The 20,627-nt window shown below is 43.0% G+C and overlaps 1 protein-coding gene across 1 annotated transcript; it reads left to right on the top strand.

The window, feature by feature from the left end:
• Nucleotides 1-2,495: 2,495 nt before the first annotated feature.
• On the top strand, nucleotides 2,496-19,295 carry LBH (limb bud and heart development). Its single transcript, XM_018568406.1, has 3 exons — nucleotides 2,496-2,521; nucleotides 9,515-9,611; nucleotides 18,999-19,295. Exons 1-3 carry the CDS (start codon nucleotides 2,496-2,498, stop codon nucleotides 19,185-19,187), a joined length of 312 nt encoding a protein of 103 aa, XP_018423908.1. The 3' UTR covers nucleotides 19,188-19,295.
• The last annotated feature ends 1,332 nt before the right edge of the window (nucleotides 19,296-20,627 follow it).

Below are 20,627 nucleotides of genomic sequence, written 5' to 3'. Positions count from 1 at the left end.
AGCCCTGCCGCTCCGTGTAGACAGTGAGAGGGGAGAGCTGTGCTCTTCCTCTCTCACCTGTCACAGGTGTTCCAGCACAATGCTGTGCTAGAACTCCTGTATTGGAGGTGACAGGTTCAATAAAGAGAACCTGTCACCTCCAAATACTATCACACAGTGACTTGTTAGCTCTTGTGTGATAGCAATAAAGTTAGGTGAAAAAAAATTGATAAAAAAATAATTGCCGAACCCAGCCTTGGGGCGGCAGAGAAGGTAAATCCGGTCCTGCCTGTTCTAACTCACCATGGTAACTTTGCCTAGGCTGAGATCAGGTCATTGTGTCAATGAAATGATCATGTCAACTTTGTAACAAGCCGCAAGGTGAGAGGCTACAGCAGGCACCAGGATTTACATGATTGTGTCATCCATGAGCCGACATCTCTGTCCAGGAAGTAGATGGTGACCCTGGATGAGACCTGAGAAAAGATGGCTGCCTTCTTCAGGAGAGGAAAGCAGATGAAGGCATTGTCAGGGGGAGGTAATAATTAAATACCTGAAGGGTTATTCAGAAAAGGGTGAAGGGTTTGGGGAAGGCAAGAGAAGTGAACAATCTAGGCCAACATAGCTGATTTGGAAAATTTCTCCAACTCCACTCACTTTCCAGTTCAGCTATGTTGTCCTAGATTGTTCACTTATCCTGCCTTCTCCAAACTCTTCACACTTTTGTGAATAACCCCCAAAGTGATATACTTTACCATAGCATTCATACCTCTATCATGAAAAAATACCCAATGCTAGGTCCACTTTACTAATCCTCCCTCTCCCCGGTCATGTCCCTTAGGTGGAGCCCTAACATCCCCATACATTACCGGACCTACAGGGGGGAGGTCAGCGTCTATCCCATGTAGGACGCGCAGAGCAAGTTCTCTTGGGCCCTGCACATCTGACATTGTGCCGCTAGGTATCTTTATGATACCTTAGGGGCCACAGATTGGCCAAGAGGTTTTATGAATGACATGGGTGGGCTTGGGGTCTTTTTGTCCCATGCTATACATTAAAGTTAGAGCCATCTTTATTCGGGCATCATTTCACTATGGGAATGCAATTGACTGTATTGGGCTGTATTTATATAGTGTAGCACCAACAATTTACATACTGCACCCCTGCCCTCAAGTAGGTTACAAGGTCCCTATCACACATGCATACAGGGCCAATTTATAGAGGACCCAAATAACCTTTCAGCATTGTATTGGGCTGTATTTATATAGTTTAGCACCAACAATTTACATACTACACCCCTGCCCTCAAGGAGCTTACAAGGTCCCTTATTGCACATGCATACAGGGCCAATTTGGAGAGGAGACAAATAACGTTCCAGCATGTCTTTGGAGTGTGGGAGGAAATGCATGCACAGGGAGAACATGCAAACTCCTTGCAGATAATGCCCTGACCAGGATTTGAACTGGGGAACCCTAGTGCTGTAAGGCAGGAGTGCTAACCACTAATCCACTAGGCTGTATGTAATGCGGGGTGCTCTTACAGAGTGTACAACGGAAAGCATTTGTTTTTTATATACCTTATATACCTTATTTTTTTTTTGCCCAGGCCCCTTACAAGAGTATTGGCCGTACCCCCCTGATGGCGGCCCTGCTGTAAAGTAGATTTCCCCAACAACAAAAAAGTGCAAAAGCAGAATTTCCCTTAACCAAGTAGCCCAACAACGCCGCCGCAGCCCATTCCAAACCCTTACTCCGCACCGGCGCAGGGCTTGCTATACGACAGCGAGATATGCCTGCGTCCCCCCAGGTATTTCTGGAATCTGCCGCACCAGCTTGCGCGCAATTCATTGTTTTTCTTTCTGTAGCATAAAAAAAATAAGAAAAAAAAAAGAATGACAACCGGCTTTTGCTTTGTCAACCTGGGTGTGCACGCCGCCGTCGCAGCGCTAAATTTAGCCCCTGCGTGTCACCGAGGTGCAGGGGAAGACAAAAGAGTGCTGGTGACTTTAAAAAGACATTGCTGAACAAAGAAGATTTCTACCTAAAGGGTAAAAAAATCTGGAGGAAAAGGAAAAAAAATAATAATAGAAACAAAAGCCTCCAGCCGCCCAGCCTGCAGCACCAGAAGAAGCAGGAGAAGAAGCAGCAGCAGCAGGTAATTGTTGATGTGAGCCCTGATTGGCTGGCTGGGATGACTGAGCATGAATGTGCTCCAAAGCTGATTGTATCCAAGGGATGAGCAGCGAGCCCAGACCATTCATGCTTTGGGTGACGTCAGCACGGCCAGGCTGAGCTGGTCCCCGGCCACGCCCCCTATGTTATAAAAGCCGCAGCCGCCGGCTCGGGCGATTGCAGAGCGCTCCAGTGCTCCGAGAAAGCAAACGTGCTCAGGCTGTTGTGAAATTGGGCATCGGACTGCAGTGACCTGGCTTTTGTCTCACCGACATCCCTCTGAGCAGAACGTCTTTGTGATCATCCCCTTTAAGTAGGACTTTTCCCCCAGCCTTTAAGGACTTCATGTCTGTTTTCTACCCTATTCCCTGGTAAGTTCTTATGTACTTCAAGGAAAAAGGAGGAGGGGGGATCAGCCCCTTCTCATCCTGTGCTAGGGAGGATGCAAGCTGGACAAAGGAAACCAGCTTGAGCTAAATCTTCTATGAGACCGCAGGATATTTTGTATATGTTTTGTATGCACATATTGTTTCCTTTTCTCTGCAAAGTTTTGTAACAATTCCCCCCCAAGCCAAGGAAGCCAGCGCAGACATGTATCTTCCTCCTTGTCAGCCTGCAGATGGGACTAGGTGTCAGGTATAGCAATTGGGAATAAAGCCAAGGTGCCCTTCACATGCCAGGCACTGTCCATGTGCCAGCCTGCCGAGTGAGCATTTCCCTCTAGGGAAAAAAGTGACTTTGGATACCTTCTTGCTGTTAACTCTTATGTCTCCCTGTCTTATATACGTCCCATATATAGAATCTAAGATTTAACCCTTACATTTCATCTTGTCCATTGCCATGAGCATCTTAGGAGTTTCGTGTACACTTTTTTTTATACCTCATAGATGGCATTAATCAGATTTAACCCTTCCATTGCAAGGAGCTTCTTATGAGTAGGTGCCTTGAGTAAATTATTTTCCATTCCCTATGCAGCGAAGAACAAAATTCTTGCTGGTAGGAAAGAACTATTTAGAGAGAAGGCTCAATTAGCACCACCAGGGTAAGGAATTTTATCTTCCAATAGGAATAATAATAATAATAATAATAATAGTGTGTGTATTCTCACAGGCAAGGTGACAGTGTATAGGATCTTGCCTGATCTTCTTGGCTCCTCCTGTTATTTTAACCTAGCATGTTGAGCTTCATTGCAGGGCTAGCGTGTGTCCTGTCAATGGGATTCTGCATTAGGATGAGGCGGTGAAGATGGGTTCCAGCGGCTCTGCATTGGCTCTGGGCGGATGATGTCATGCTTTCTGCTAGAGCTGGCCTTGCTATAGCTTGAATGGCAATTGAAGCCCCAGCCAATTTTCTCATTCACAAACTGTATTGATGAATCACTTTTGCCTTCCTTTCATTGAGCGCTTGCCTCCTGTGCTGGTGCTTTCTGGTAATGGCTCAAATATTCCAGGAAACAAACTTGGAAGTGAAGCTGCCCTATTAACCTGCGCTAGGTTGAAATCATTAAAGTGCTGCTTCGGAACAAAATGTCCTAAACAGACGTGCAATGATCAGATTTACAAATAGTATTTGTTGCCGTGTGCTGCAGTATTAACATATTATTGTTGCTGTGGGAGAACAGTTTAATGCTTGTATAGATAATCCGTTATCAAAGGTTGCGTCTTAAAGTATTATTGCAGCTCTTCATGCGGGGAATTGAGTGACTTTGGCCAATCCTAATAAATTCAGGTTCCTTGGTCTTGAACTGGTTTGGGCTCGTAGAGCAACAGTCGGCCCTTGGGGTGTGCTTTGATGGGGATATGGCTCTACAAGATGGTAGGGTTTGGATCTGGTTGGTCGTAGGCTGATTTTTAGGTATTATGGGGAAATGTAATAGGGGCATACTCTGAGGATGTTGACATTGGTGCTTGTATGGGTACCAGGAATAAAGGATATTAACCTAAACAATGATCATCTTGTGTTCCTGAATATTTTTTCCTGAAAAATCGCCTATAACCTAACTCAACACTGATCCTTATTAAATGTCTCTACTGCTCCACCAGAAAGGAAAACCTTTCAATGTTGTTTTTACATATGTTTGAATCAACAAACCAGAAATTAAAGCACTGTGATCTTTAATTTGGATTAACATTTTAAGGCTTCCTCTTTTCCTCATTCACCAGAATGGTAGTTGAGATTTAGAGGCGGCTAGCACATCGGGAAATGCCTTAGGAAAAATGGTGGCCAAGTGGTTAGAGTTTGTACCCCTGAAGCCACCTTGGTGCAATTCTCACCTGGATTACAGTCTTATGGATTTTGCATATTCTCCCTGAATTTGTGCTTCCTCCAGGTGCTTCAGTTTCTTTGGCAATTGAAAATGTACACCGGGCCCTCCAAACAAACTGGCTCTAAGGCAGTGGTAGACCAATTAATATGGAATTCAGGAGACAATCTGTCTATTCCAGGTGCCAGCCTAGTTGACGACAACTAGTGTGCCTCAAAAGTTAGGCACCAGCTGCAGTTTTTAAGGCGCCTCCTGCCCTGTTCTAAGGGGTGTTTTAGCACTGTGTTGTGGACATTGGATTATTGGTTCCTTTGAAGCTAGGGAGTGATGTATTTGTGAAAGTGCTCAAGATGTTGGTGCTATTTAAATAGGTGCTGCATTGCACCTTCAGGACTCCATTAATGGTGAGCTTTAGACCAAACATGAGCACGCAATGCAGTTGAATTACTTTGAAATAATTGTATCTCAAAAAAAGCTTCATTTGGATGTAAACCTCATGGTCACAAGCAGATACTTGCATGCTATATAGCTCTCAAGAGGATACAGCTAAAAATAATCTGAAATGCTCATTCTAATTGCAAAAGTTTTTGAAAAACTGGTAGGAAGGTGAAGAGTATGGGAGCGAGGTGCATAGCGGTCTTCTCTTGTAGTGCTGTGGTCCTGCTCTGTTCTCACCAAGAACACATTGGGAATAGAATCTTAAATTCCTCATTGGTGGACCTTACCTTTACACAGTCCAAAAACATTCTGGAAGAGTAATCGGCTTCCACAAAAATGATTCTTAGCCCGCTTTCACACATAAGCGTTTTGTTGCACGTTTCCTGAACTGCAACAACGTTCTACATGAAGAATCTCTTTATTTTCAATGGTGCCCGTTCACACCTGAGCATTGTCGCTTGTAGCTCCAAGTTTGCATGAGCCTTTTGCAGGGAGAATTGTGTATTTTTGGTTCCATAGATTTCAATGGGAGTGGCTAAAAAATGCCTGAAGAGTGCAGGTAAGATGCTTTTTCTAATAACTAGCGGTCCAATATCTAAAGCAAAAAAACCTGTCGTATCAAACTGCTCATGCTTAAGTGTGAATGGGGACTTAGTTGTGATTGTCACTGTGAGGGGCATATTAGATTGTAAGCTCTTTTGGAACAAGAAAAGAGGACGGCGCCCACTCCTAGTGTAAAAAACATTTAATAGAAAATGGAGTGCAAATTTGACCTAAAACTACTCGCATTTCGGTGAACAATTAATGGCAAACATATATGAAAAGGCGACCAGAAGCTGATGTGTTTCAGGGGAGATTCTCCCTTCCTCAGAGCTACTTTTGGGGTCAGACAAATGTGAATGTTTTGTAAGGATCTGTTAATGGTGAACCAGCTGAAACATCAGCCAATGCGCAGGACGTATGTTGTACCCGTATGTCGCATCTAGAAACAGTTTGCAACCAACAGTAAATGTTCTAGTACCTTCTGAACTGTATGTATAGAAGCTTGTCCAATGTCCACTGCTCATACCCAATATCATAGATACAACTGGACTGGTTTTAGAAGAAACGGTATAATATCCCAGTAGCTTGCTCATAATTTTGCAGAGTTCATTGCAGTGGAAAACCCAAAAACGTGCATTACTAACATCAACATGCCATTACATATAAATGACTTGAGACCATTACGAAGGTCCCTCTTTTGATGTAGTCGGACACGGCACAAAAGGCATACAAGTGGAAAGACAAGTTGCATATTCAACTACTTCTCTTTGTACATCTAGTTAACATGGTAAAACGTGGTGTTGGTTGATCCTGGTCATGTAAAATAAAATGGGCTTAAAATATATATTGATTGATGGTCTCCATTCTCCTGTCATTTAACACAATAGTGTCATTTGAATGGATGGTTGTTTGTGCTGTTTGGTGACAGTCCTGATAAGGTGTCTGATAATGGAGTTGCATAGTTTCCACTCGCTGCTTAAGGCAAGCGGCAAGCCTTTGTTGAATTGTTTTTTTTTTTCTTTTGAGATCTTCAGCCTCCTTTGTGACCTGTCATACCCAGGAGATTGAAGGCCTGTTTGCTCAAGGTGTATGAGCTTGTGTACAGATTCCTGCAGTAAATAAAGTTGGTGCACCTTGGAATGTGCTTTGCACAGCGGTTTTAATGCCGGACGACTCTGCTCGAAGGATAAGCCACTCTGCCATGTTTAAGTCCCACTTTTATTTTCTAGGACAGTAGTTTTGCAGCACTTTAGAATATAAAGACCATTTACATGACAATGGACAAATTAATATGGAATTCAGGAGCCAGCCTGTCCATTCAAGGAGCCAGAAGGATATTTTTTTAGGAGCCAGCTCCATTGACAACAATTAGACAACCTTCAAAGTTGGGCATCAGCTGTAATTTTTAAGGAGCATTGGCTGCCTTGCTCCTGGGGTAACAACCTACAACCACCGTGTTGCAATGCCAACTGGTTTGATGCCCCAAATTCAAGCATTTTTTGAGATCACGCATTTGAGATGGTCATCTGAAGGTGGTAGCATCAGTGTGGCCTTTTGTACCATACATATTCCAACTTGTTCTGTTAATTGTCACTGATTAGTGTCCTAAGAAGGTGCACCTTAGGCTGATTTCTGAGGGTTGTCCGATATTTGCTGAGGTTCCATTAGGAAGATATGTTGCCCCCCTCCCGTTGCTGTTGGTGAGACATCTGTTCAGTTGTAGTGCCCTTACACCACCGATTCTGGCTTTGGAGATCTCCAACATTCATGGTGACCATCACCATCTCGTTTGGCGGTAGGTGGTAGCATCAGAGTGGCCTTTGGCACCTCCAGCCATAATGATGCCTCCTAGGATAGACAGAGAATCATTGCAACTGCTAAATAAGATATTTACCCACTTTGAGGACAAATTGGGTAATTTTCATAAATGCATGTACAGAATATGGGCAACCTGTTGGACTTAAAACTCTCATGTAATTGTGTTGGCTAGAAGAACCAGACATGGTCTTATCTGAATGTTCAAGTTCTAATCATTTGTGCACATAAACAGCAAACTCCAGGCTAAAAGCTAAATACACAGATAAATTGCAAAGATGGGACCTGTTTTACTGGCAAAGGATTGGTCTCCTCCCTCTCCCAGTCTGATTGTACAGTGAAAGGTGAAGTAGCAGACTGAGCTCATCTGTCACTCTACTTTCTCCTATCAGCATGACCCTTGTTGGCACATGAGCCCTACAGCAGAACTGATGTGCTCCTAATGCTGCCTTTACCTCCTAGTCTGAGCTCTGCCGTGCCGGCGTGGCAATAAGCTGATCAAATCAAATTCCGGTGCATATACATCTTTCCCTTATAAATAGCTGCATTCATTTTTGCCTTTGTATCTACATGGAGTCTCTTGTGATGTTTTGTGATGTTTTCTAAATCTCCAGTCCATGATCCTATCACGGTACACTCAGACGTCGTCTGTAGACAGCGAGTGAAAATTTCCAGTTAGTCCTTTGGCTTGCTCATATCAAATGACCGATTGTGCCCTCTACCTTTCCTATGACCTGTTGTCTGTATCAAAGCATTTCAAATTGCTGTCAGAATTCTTGGACATAAGCAATAACTTTGTCTACAGATGGGACTGTTCATATTACAGCGTTTGGGGCATTTTTATAATCCACATCCAGTTTTCCGAATATATCGAAGCATATTTTGCTCTTTTAATGCTTGCGTGCCTTGTCAACACTTGAATCTACCATAACCAGAGGAAGCAGTAAATGAAATAAACTACGCTTCAAAAAGCTTGAAAAATGTTCATGAAATGCTTTGAAAATCCTTTTAAAACTCATAAATGCGCACGTACGGGCGCTAGTGTGTATTGTCTTCAAGTGCTGCCCTACGGCCCCCAAAGGGATATAATGTATTCTTTAGATTTGTGGTCAACAAAGAGAAGTCGGCCATCCTCCGGAATAAACTAAGTTCTCACAATAGTCAGACTGCCGACCAGTGACAAAAATAACATTTCCCCTGCACTCTGGTGTTGGGTGATTTTTGAAACAGAAACTCAGGATGCGTGTAACATCATATATCCGATGGCACGGCTTGCTCCATATTTCATTTTCTTGGGCATCTGATGGGGTCTGCCGGGAAAACTGACCCGGTCGCACTGCCTGTGTGAAAGGGGCCTAGCCTTTGCCGTAACTTTGATACTCTTAACGGTTGTGACAGAGGGAATGGATTTCCCTGTAATCGATCAGTTGAGTTAATCAGTTTTGGGAGTGTATCAATATGGCTTGGACCAAAAATGGGGGTAGACACCCCAAAAGCCCGATGGAACATTGGGGCGGTTAGGTGTGGTCCTCCCCAGGAACACATGTAGGGGTGCTGGGACTCCAGCGGATCCTGTAAGGCAGCATGGCCACTCCAAAAGCCACACATGCAGGACAGTTTTTCAAAAATTAGTTTTCAGAAATGAGTCCCCAAAGAAAGGGGACAACAAGGGAAAAAAGTGAGGTATGCTGTTAGCAGGGCCGTAACTACAGATCACAGGGCACAATAGCAAAAATGCGATGGGGGCCATTTTGACCTCTCTGAGCTGTAAATTATGATGCCAAATCCTATTGACTCCTTGTTCATCTGACTTCCTCTAAACTGTAGACTTTACAGGGGATTAGTGTTTGCCGTCAACTGCAACCACTCCAACCCTTAATAACACAGTACTGTACCCCCAGACCCCATAGCAGCTGCTATGGCTATAGTTACCCCACCGGCTTAGATTTACTTTTTCCCCCAACGAGGTTAGAGAACACCTTGAATCTGCTCACCACCTCTAGTTAATTAGAAATCAGCAGTACCGGCCTATTGCCTCATCAGTTTCCCCGGCCTAAACTATCCAGAGCGATCCGATCCTGCCATGCTCTGCACGCCTGCAGAAAACCTAACACTGGGAAAGGTGAGGGGATAGTGGGTTCGGCTACAGTGAGTGATGGCATGAAATACTGAATTTGGCACAACACCTTCTCAAGACTGGATCAATTTAGAGGATTATTTTTGTGTAACTGCTTTTTATTGAACAAATGTTGGAAAAACTATAAAACTGGACAAAAAAATTTTTTTTTTTTTTTTTCCCTTGCAGCACTGATTACCTTCGATCAGCTGAAATGACTGAGGTAATAATGAATACTCAGCCCATGGATGAGATTGGCCTAAGTCCCCGCAAAGATTCCTATCAGGTACGTGATGGTGGAACACATTTCAGGCGTTTTCCCTTGTGCAGCTTGTGTAGATGGAACGATTGCTTTTTTTTTTTTTTTTTTCAGATCTTCGGGCAGAAATGTTAACCTGTTCAGTGGGGTGACTCCTGCACTGCAAGGGTTACCTGCTCGTTTTTGTCTAAGTTCATAAATATACTCGCCTGGTCCTCTGGCAGCACTCCCTCCTGCTTCTTCTTCTCCACTGCAGTGATGGTATGCCCGTCTGCATCGTCACATCCTATACTCTATTGGACGTGATGACTCGGATTCCTAGACCACTGCAGCAGATGAGGACAGATGCTCCAGGGACCGGTCTAAGCTGGCTGACTCAGAGGATTGGGTAATAACTTTTTTTACCCTAGGCAGAAATGAGCAATCCATTCAGAATGGATTAAGAAAGCTAGTCTGACCAGCCAGGGTGTAAAAGATGAATTAAAACTGACTTGTTTTTTTTTTCTAAAAGTTTCGCTGGTCATCAGACTAGCTTTCTTAATCCAGTCTGAATTGAACAAGCTAGTCAGATGGCAAACGAAACATCTTCAAGAAAATTACAGCAAGTCCAGTTGATTTGATTTATTTTCTACATATATACCATGACCTGGATGAATGAGAACCTTCAGAGACGCACTGTAAGGGTTGGTAAAATTTCTGCCCAAAGTTCAAGAACCCTCCTTTATTCGGAGCCTCGCTGGCTGTTTTATTTGGGTGACTCAAAGGACCTGGCCAGTCCAAATGGAAACTGCAGAGCAAAAGGTTAAACTGCAAAGTGACAACCTGTGATTGCTCTGTGAACCGAGCCTTTGCTGCAGGACATCTGCAAGTGTATGGGTGCTATAACCTAACCCCCAATGCATGTAGTGTTTAGTGGCCTTCTAAAGTGAACCTGTGCTTTACCAAAGCAACATGTCAGCCATTTACCCAGCTGCACGTACTCTGCATGCTTTATTACAGGTATTTATATAGTGCTGACAATGGACATTGCGCTTTATATAATGCGCATCACTCCCTGCCCTCAAGGAGCTGACAATCTAAGGTCCCTATCTCGCATACATACAGGGCCAATTTAGACATTGAGCCAATCAGCCTACCAGCATGTCTTTGGAGTTGGGATGAAACCCACACAAGCACAGGGAGAACATGAAAACTCCATGCAGATAGTGTACTGACCAGGATTTGAACCAGGGAACACAGTGCTTCAAGCAGACGTTTTAACCACTAAGCCACTCCTTTGCAAAAGGTAAATGGCAGAACACAACATTGCTTGTCGCTGATTCTAAAGGCAGCATTTTCATGTTTATCTAGCGTGCTCCTTTTAAATCCATTTTTTTAAAGGTGACACGTAGATGAGGCAAGTTGGCCTTTTATATTTTAATGCTTTTGTACACAATTGCAGAGAGCTTTGGTTTTTTTTTACTCCTCTTGAGATAATAGATGTGTATTCTTCTGTAACTGAGCAGTAAAATTCCATACGTTGTGTTGCTGTTATACAGATGCTAAATTTGGAACGGCTGACTAAACCATTCACGTAATGACATTTGGCAGTGCTTGTGCGCAATGTAATGTACTTTATAGCGCTATAAGCCAGAGCAGCTCAGCAGGCTGTGACTAAGCTGGTAAAACAGCAGGTTTATCTGTAAATAAAACACACGCAGATGCTGGCAGCAAGCACTGATCTGTGAAAAAGGTGAAGGTGGTGTACAATGCAGCCAATCGGGACCTGGCTGCCATTTTCCTGGAGATGAGGACATGGTGGTTACAACTTTTTCTTTTTCTCTAATCTTATAAAAGAATCCACGTAAAAGCCAACCTGTTCAGAGGTCAGAAGCCATTGTCGCCTAGAGCACCTGGATACTTCCTCTAATGCTCATTTGAGGAGTATGGTTGCTGTGGGTTTACCAGTTGGCTTGTTCCAGTTGGAGGGGAGCATAGGGACAGTGAGTGGCAGAGGGGGAAGATTAGAACTGAATGGGCAAAGGATAGGTTCAAAAAGCATGAAACTAACAACAATCTCTATGGTCAGGCTGGTCTGTGGACCAAGGCGTCCGTAATATTCCCTTTAATACTTCCATACTTGGAATCCCAAAAGGGAGAGTTTGCTATGACCAACATTAGAAGGCACATCTGTGGACTTAGGCCTTGTTGGCAGAGTAATACCTCCTTTTAACTGGAATTCTGGGAAAACGAGCATCTCCGTATGGCAGGGGTAGCAAACCTCCAGCTGTGGTGAAACTACAAATCCCATGATGCATCTCTTTGTGAGTCATGTCTGTGGCTTTGAGAATCTTGCAATGCCTCATGGGATTTGTAGTTCCACCACAGCTGGAGGGCCGGAGGTTTGCTACCCCTGCTGTATGGGCATAGGCTTCAGAGGCACTGTAAAATTCCCTCTCTATTCCCCTATACTTGTTGGAATCCTGAGAGGGAGAGTCTGATTGCTATGGGCAACAAGTGGCCCTGTACATATTGGCCTGTGGGCTAAAAATATTCTTTAATACTCCTGTGCTCAGTTTGAATCTGGGAAGGCAAAGTCTGGTTGTTATGGAAAACAGGCCTCACCTATGGGCCTAGGCCTTCATAATGCGATAATTGTGTGCCTCGTCATTTCCATCTGCTACTTATTTAAAGGGATTGTGTTAGGTTTTCAAGGGATTGTGTTAGGTTTTCAAAATGTGTGCCTGGAAAATGTTGTCATCCTCGAATGTATACCTGGTATTCATTACTGACCACTTGTCACACTTTACAGGCATATGAGGTTGATATCTGATTTAACTATTGAATCAGAATGCCCTCCTAGGTTATGAAGGTAATAGTGATGATAGAACTTTGATAGTTGGGGGTTCCAGAGCAAAATGATCTTGGATAGTTGGTATTTCCAGCCCAATATCGCTATAGGAAGAGATCTTCGATAATTAACGGTTCAAGCCTAATATGACTATAGAAGATCTCCGATAGTTGGGGGTTCCACTACAATATGACCTTGGGAAGAGATCTTGCATAATTGGGGGTTCAAGCCCAATATGGCTACAGGAAGAGATCTTAGATCGTAGATCTTAGTTGAGAGTTCCAGCTGATATGACCTTAGGAAGAAATCTTGGCTGGTTGGGAGTTCCAGACCGATATCATCATGGGAATAAATCTTGGATAGTTGGGAGTTCCACCTTGATTTGACCTTGGGAAGAGATTTTGAGAAATAGGGGGTTCCAGCCCAATAAGACAGGAAAACCCCTTTGATAGTTGGGGGTTCCAACCATATGAGGAAGAGATTGTTGGTTTCATGTATAAAGGGACTTTGGGGTGCATGTGATTCTCTCCTTCCCCTCACCATTGACCTGAGCAGCGAATTACCTGGCCTGAGTGCAGGGGATGGGAGGAGTCCGTAGCCCTATGCAATCATGTTTAAATTCGGCTCGCACGACATTACTGTATATAGCTCGGTGATCCTCTGCTACTAAGCTGGGCTAAGCCCATCACATGAGATGCTGCGTCCTTGTCCCTGGAAATTATTTTAATACGTTGAATATGTTTACTGCTACTCGGTGGCTTTCAGAGGAAATTCTGACTCACTTATTCAGTAAGGCAAAGCATTACGGTAACGGAACTAGAGAAACAGGAAGCCCCTAACAGACTTCTGCATTATGAATCACTTCTGAACAAGAAAATGCTTTTGGTTCATTTTCTTTAGTGAATGAAAGTGAAAACTTGAAGTGAAAACAGTGTGGCGATTCCAGTTTTTATCTAATCACACCCAATGATCTCTAGTTTTCACTGGCTTCATGAATTCTTCTGTCTGTCAATAAGTTGTTGGCTTCACTGAATGTATGGCAGGTTATCTTGAGGATGCAGTATTCGCTTCTGCAAAGAACCTCTATAACCAGCAGCCGCCAGTCTCACGGTGCAGTTAGATTTTCTAGAAGTGACGAAGCTCTTGTGTTTATAATTGCTGTCTTTCCATCCATTGCTCGTGTTAATGAGAGGCTCAGTTGTGCGTGCAGGATCCGAGGCCAGCCGGTATCGAAGAATCCAGCGAACGCTCACTTCGGCAGCTGCTTTTTTTTTTTTTCAACTGTTTTTTAAATCACTTTAATCTGAATTGTTTGCATGCATCATGACCTCCTGCAAAACCTCAAAGCACTGATAAATGGGGTTTCAGTGTGAAGGTGCTGCCTGCCAGGAAAAGGGCCTTTTTTTATAAATGGTTTTTACAAATTACTAATAGACAAATGGCCTAAAAAGAACCATTCGCAACTGCAAAAGTACGCAAATGATAAATATGTGAACACTAGCAAATTTATTTACTCCCTTCTGGTCTGTTACAACAGTGGAAGCATTTGGTGTGAGGTCTTAGACCTATATGGTCCATCGTTTCCAGCTGTCGCTAAGACTTCAGAACACATTCCCCATGTTTATTTATATAGTGCTGATAATTTACGTAGCGCTTTACATAGTTGCACATTTACATTTGTCTCTGCCCTCCACAAGCTTGCAATCTAAGGTCCCTATCTCACATGCACACAGGGCTAATTTAGGCAGGAGCCAATTAACTTTCCAGCATGTCTTTGGCGTGTGGGAGGAAAGCTGAGTACCCGGAGGAAACCCACAACCACGGGAGAACATGCATTGCAGATGGTGAGCTCGCTGGGATTTCACCTGGGGATCCTCAGTGCTGTAAGGCAGAAGTGCTAACCACACCCATCGATTTGAGGGGTGTGTACGGATCAGTCCTTGGGTAACACTGACTCAATAGATTCAGTACAATGAGTGTTGCCACCCAAGGACAGGAAGTGTTAATGGCAGGCTTACCAGTTGAAATACAGAAAAAATGCAGCAACCACATCTAAGGACTGGTGAGCTGAATTTTTTGTGCTTCCTTATTAAAAGTTGTATCTATAGCCAAAACATTTTGGAGATGGATTAGAACCCTTCGCAATTAAGGTTAGCAAGGCAGATTTACCCTCTATTTGTCCTGGGGGCCAGTGTAACGGACAGAATGTGATGGGAAATATAAAATGTTTGATCACCAAAACGAGGGGAAGTCTTCCAATGGAGTCACCTATGGGGACCACTATTAAGAATAGAATTCCCTTGTGTAGGTATTACCTTTTTACTTCCTGTTAAAGAAACAAACAGCTACAGGAAGTTGAGAGAAATCTTCCTAAATTTTAGACACGAAAAAATTACTGACGGGCTTGACGGGATCCGCGTCAGCTGCGGTGTCTCAATATACCGCAAGCAGCAGGTATACTTCTCGCCTATACTGAGCCTAGGGTGACGGGAGGACGCTAGTTTGTGTCCTCCCGTTACCCTAAGGAGAACTATGGGGAAAAGCATTACCCTATATTTATATATTACCCTATATTTCATTTTAATGGCTGTAGAGCTCGGTTATGCGTACTCGGCAGCATCATGTAACTGGTAGACATCAGTTTTGACTTACCTTTGGCTCTCAAGTTGAAGAGCCCACATGGCAAACCGCAAAAATAAACTTATAGGGGTTTTTAAACCTTATCTTTTATAAAATGCTTTGGCTATACATGTGTGCATGGTATTCAGTATAGCTCATCGCTGTACAGTACCAACATGGGGCGTTGTGTGGGCACTATGTGTGGCCAGTAGATAGCAGCCCTTCTGGCAATTGTACACAGGACCCATTGTTGGAAGGCACCAATTCAAATGTCTGAGCCACTGATCCTCTTTTATAAAACAGTCGTGTTTGCATTCCTGCCCCCAGCACAAAAATGAGTTTAGTGTTTGGCTAAGCCAATCTTTCATCGCGTCTCTCCCATTGAGCAACATGTTGACATGTTCTAATCCCTTAAGAGGAAAGCAAGGTTTATAGAAGACTACAATGTCCATTGTGCATGAAAAACGAACCTTATACTCTTAAAGCACAGTAAATACAAATTCAGTCCCACAAATGCTATTAACTGGCCTCATGTGTTCACCTGTAAGTTATTGCTCAATTGATGGTTTTTAATTGGGTTTTGTGTGATAATCCTTAGGTTAAAGCTAAAAAAAAGTTTTATATTCTGGGATTCTAGTAAAAAAACATTGGTTTTATGACACAATGAACAGTAGTTCAAAGGATTGACAATTTATGTAAAGCCTAAACTGACGCAATTCAATCCATTTCTGGTGGTATTGTCGTTCCTGTTCCCTTATGACCATGCAGGCTCTTGAAAAACTTTTAGCTTACAATCTAAAGGGAGACAGCACGGTCATAATACAATTTTTAAGATGAGGGTTAGGAGAACCCTGCTTGAAAGACCTTCCAATCTAAAAGGGAAGGGCATGTGAATGCGAAAAGTAACTGGAGGAATGCATTGTAGAAAGTAATAGTTCAGTTGCTGGGTAGAGGTGGGATAGGCTTCCCTGAAGACAAGTTTTCATGGTTCACCTAAACATGGATGGGGATGAAGATAGCCAAGGAGATGGGGGCGAGGCGTTCCAGAGGATGGGAGTGTCTGTAGTGAACTACTGGAGGCAAGCATGGGAAGAGTTGACAAGGGAGCTAATGAGCAGAAGGTCTTTGGAGGTGCAAAGGACAGTTCGGGTTGTATTTTGGCAGGACGTTGTAGTGTGGGGCCGATTTGTGGAGACCTTTGTATGCATCTCCAGTTAAACACAAACACCCACATCTTGAAAAGAGACCTCCCCTCTTTTTTTACTGCAGTTGAATGGGTACCCTGAGTTTATAGATCCCTTCCAATACAGGCATCACATACCAATTTTTTAAGATGACTTTATATCATCTCCATTTTTCTGGTGAAGTAGCCACTCCATTTGAGCAATCTGGTTAATCTAGGTAGATGTCCAACTTTGGCCAGTTTACTGAAAGTGTGGTATCAATACACTTTAGCTTGTTCCAGGCATTACCCATATCCCCAGGCATTAATCCTGCCCCCCCGTATCAATTTTTTGACTACCTTGTTCCTGTAGCACGAAGCAGCTTTTAGTATTCCTTTTGACATCACCAGGTTTATAAAAGTTTTTCAGGGCAGCTGCTGGGAAGTCTGCTCCTGTTGCGCTTGGCATATACCTAGAACTAAGCACACTGAATTTCTGGCAGAGCAATATGTATTTTTCTATATGTATGCAGCATTTTGTAAAGGGATACAGCATAGGTCAATGTGCTTGCATTGCAGAGATGTTCTGAGCATTTTTTATTTTGCCCGGATATACACTTAGTGTATAGTAAACTGGATTCTTCCTCCATTTTGCTCTCTAGTTATTTTAGCCCAATCAAGCATCACTAAGCTATACTCAACTTTCCCAAATATCTGGAGATGCTTTAAGAACTTGCATATGCAAAGTATTTGGTAACCGTTCAGAAGACGGTAGACTGCCTTTTTTCCCTGTCCTCGTTTACAGCATCTTTCCTCCCGGAGTTCAGGTACACTTCATGGGAAATGGGCCATAAAGTTGGCCACTCTTTAACTACTTCTGTCCTTCCCAGCACATGTGCTATATAACCGCTCTTTGCTGGGCTTTGAGCACCTTCCTCTTTACACAGTTTTGCGATCTTGAAAGTCATGAGTTTGCGGAAAATAGAGTAGCTAAGTCCACTTCCTTAACAGCTGCTTCACCTGACCTTTACTCGGCGACTTTCACGAACCTGCTGACTAACACTTTCCATCACTTTGTCAGCATAGCGATTCATGGGTACTGTGAATAAGTGACCGTATATGGTGTAAAAATAATTTATTCAGGAGACATGCCCTTGATTTCAGATAATTCAGAAAAATGTGTTTAGAAAACTTGGTTGAGTTTTGGCAGAGGAACAATGATTCAGTTCCAGCCTACTAGGAACCAATGCTAAATTGATGGTTATCACATCAACCATATTGAGGTAGCCATGTTGACTTTGTTCCGTACTTTGTCAGAACAGGAGCCTCTGAAGCAGGAAAGATCATTTTGATATCTGGCATACAGGCCTCCTGCCAACTGATTTCAGAAATGAGTTGGCATAAACATTTCCCATGTAAGCCAACCAGGGCCAGCCCTAGAATCTGTTAGGAAAGAGTAGTTGATGCTTGGAATAGACTTCCAGAAGAGGTAGTGAGTCAGTCAACAGTAAATGTAAACATGTCTGTGAAGGTTTTCATTCATCCAGGTCATGGCATATCTGTAAAAAATAAGTCAAGGCAACTGGACTTGCTGTATTTTCCTGAAGATGTTTAAATGGACAGCCAACCAGCTTTCTCAATTCATTCATTCTGATGTCCCATGAAACGTCTTCATGAAAAATGCAGCAAGTCCAGTTGCCTTGACTTATTTTTTAAAGATATAAATGTAAACCTGTTTTGGACAAGCCTAGATCTATATTTGGACAAATAGATTTAAAAAAGGAAGAAACAAAAAGCAGACTCAATGGACCACTTGATCTTTCTGCTGTCCCTCTACTGTTTCCATCATGAAGGAACTAATCTGAATGTACGTTGCCATGCTTATTGGCGCAGTGTTGTAATATGCTCCTGCATACCTGAAAGTATGCAGGAGCTCATAGTGCTAAATGAAGCAAGGAAGAGCGAAGTAAAGCCAGTATATAATATTGGGCAAAGGAGATTAAAACAAAACCTTTTGCTTTTATCCTAAATGGTCAAAGCAAAGATTTACTTTGAGGAACCAGGAAATGTGGTTCCACTGACAGAAAAGGCGCAACAGGTTTGGCTCAGGTGGACACTTTTTTGCCCCATTGGCTTGTAGCTCCAGGGATTTTTTTTTTAGATTTGCCATCCAGACTGGTGACATTTAATCACTGAGCCAAGATTTGTGCATGGGGCCCCTATATTTTGCTTTAAGTTCAAACATACACAATCTCCAGCCCACAAGGAACCGGTGCTAATTGATGGTCATCACATCAGCCTTGTCATTGAAGTGGCTGTGTTGACTTTGGTTCACTGTCAGCACAGGAGCCTCTGATGCAGGCAAACCTATGTTGGTGTGCACCACAAAGGCCTCCTGCTAACCCAGAAAAGTAAAGTTTTTTTTGTTTTTGTTTTTTTTTAGTAGCAGACCAGCAATGTCCGCCCCATATCATTTAATATAGATAAGTGCTAGCTATACATTCAGATAACATAAAGACCCTTCAAGAAATGTGTCCATTGACTGTTAGGACTGTAGTCCTTACAAATGTTGGACAATTCTTTTTGATAGTGTTGTGTAATTTGACCTCATGGTACTAGTTTTGTAGCTTTTGTGATGGCAAAAGTGGGTCACTTGATGATCAGATTGATAAGTTGACTTGCTTTAGGAGATCATGAACCCAGCATGTTGCGGATGTGTTGATGCATGGCTTGGCAAGGACACTTTGCGAATTACTGATGAACATTGAGGTCTTAGAGCTCACGTATTTGTATTCTCTTTCAGATCTTCCCAGATCCTTCAGACTTTGAGCGCTGCTGCAAACTCAAGGACAGACTCCCCTCCATTGTGGTGGAACCCACAGAAGGAGATGTAGAGAGTGGGGAGTTGAGATGGCCACCAGAGGAATTCCTGGTGGAGGAGGAGAAAGAATCCCGCTGCGACTCGACACAGAAGGAGAACAAAGAGCAGTAACTCTGCCGCTGGAGATATAACAAATACTTTGTCGTTTGGAAGAGAGACGGTCGATCCATGGCTCGACTAGGAATTTGTTAGGGAAGAATTTTCTTGACAGATTCAAAAAATGCACCTGTGAGACTTTTTTTATTTTTTTTTTTCCTTGTGAAAGAATCAAGCCTTCCATGTGATCAAAAGCACGGAGCCTTGAAGAAGTGTTTGCTTTATTTTCATTAGATTATTATCTGGAGTTTCTGAAGTCTAGAAGCACCAATAATTAGTTGCTGAGACAACTGAAGAAGGAACTCGTATGGAAGCAAGGAAACAAGTATGGGAACTGCTATTTCTGCACGAATAAGTCTAACCAGTCATCTCCCTCCACCTGAATGTTAATCTGTGCTATCTAGCAACAAGTATCCGGAAAGACTGCTTAGAATCTGATGTCCATTAGTCTTCGTCAATCAAAGTGATCTGGTGGACTTGACTGTGCACCATGGCTCCAGTCTGACAAGTTGTGTTGGCATCTATAAGTGTTGTATCTCTCTGTAACTGGCTAAATAGTGGAATCTTGTCTGTGTCGATGGCAATTTTCATCAGTGTACAGGAATGCATTGTTGTCATGTATTTGTATCCTGTACTGTGTTGCTCGACAGTCTATAGATACTTTCCAACATAGGAATCGTAGACCAATTTTTAAAATGATGCTATATCTGATCTTAATTTTTCTGGTGAAGTAGCCACTAGTTTTGATCAATCTGATTAATGCAGCTCAAGATCCAACTTGACTTGGGCTGCTCGACAAAGTGGGGTATCTACAAATTTTAGCTTATTCGAATCCCTCTTTCCCCTACTTTATGTTGCTAACCCACCAGAAAAAAAAGACTGCTTGGTACTCCACTGTTGTCTTTCCTCTTAAAACGTTAGCCTGGCGTTGAAGCTCTCCGGTGCTCTCAAGTAGGATGTTCATGAAATGGAAAGGGTGGGTTGATGAAATGTGTCCTCTTAGAGGCTGCATGAGTTGGATACCCCCTCCCATTGTGATAGGTAAAGGTCCTTTGGAGCCCTTTCCTGTTCACTAAGCAACATTTGAATAGTAAAAAGAAACTTATTTGGGTTTATGGATTGGGTAATCTACCGGTGTTGCTGGTTTTAAAGTGAGCTCCTAAAACCGCATGCCATTGCATTGCCATTTGCACAGGTTTGTGTTGGTGGCCATGCTATAGGCATGACCATACTAAAACCGTTTTTGATAGGTGCAGTCATTCTCAGCGGAGATGTGTAACAACAAAATTGTGGGTCTGGGAGCAATGTTAACTCATGTCTGTAGGTTGAAGTGCATTTAGTTGCAGGTCTCATTACGCTTGGCACATATTTAGCTTTTTGAAAGGCAGCAGTCGGTTAAATCTGCCACAAGACCATATTTTCTGAATTCAGTCATCTGTGCTCTGAAGACCATTC

Source organism: Nanorana parkeri, unplaced genomic scaffold, assembly GCF_000935625.1.
Source record: "Nanorana parkeri isolate BGI_ZX_2015 unplaced genomic scaffold, ASM93562v1 scaffold31, whole genome shotgun sequence".
Classification (NCBI taxonomy): domain Eukaryota; kingdom Metazoa; phylum Chordata; class Amphibia; order Anura; family Dicroglossidae; genus Nanorana; species Nanorana parkeri.
This window is presented reverse-complemented; position numbering and strand designations above follow the sequence as displayed.

Coding starts and splice junctions, on each gene's coding strand:
- LBH (XM_018568406.1), top strand. CDS start 2,496: ATGTCTGTTTTCTACCCTATTCCCTG. Junction 2,522..9,514: donor GTTTTCTACCCTATTCCCTG/GTAAGTTCTTAT, acceptor TTTCCCTTGCAG/CACTGATTACCTTCGATCAG. Junction 9,612..18,998: donor CCCGCAAAGATTCCTATCAG/GTACGTGATGGT, acceptor ATTCTCTTTCAG/ATCTTCCCAGATCCTTCAGA.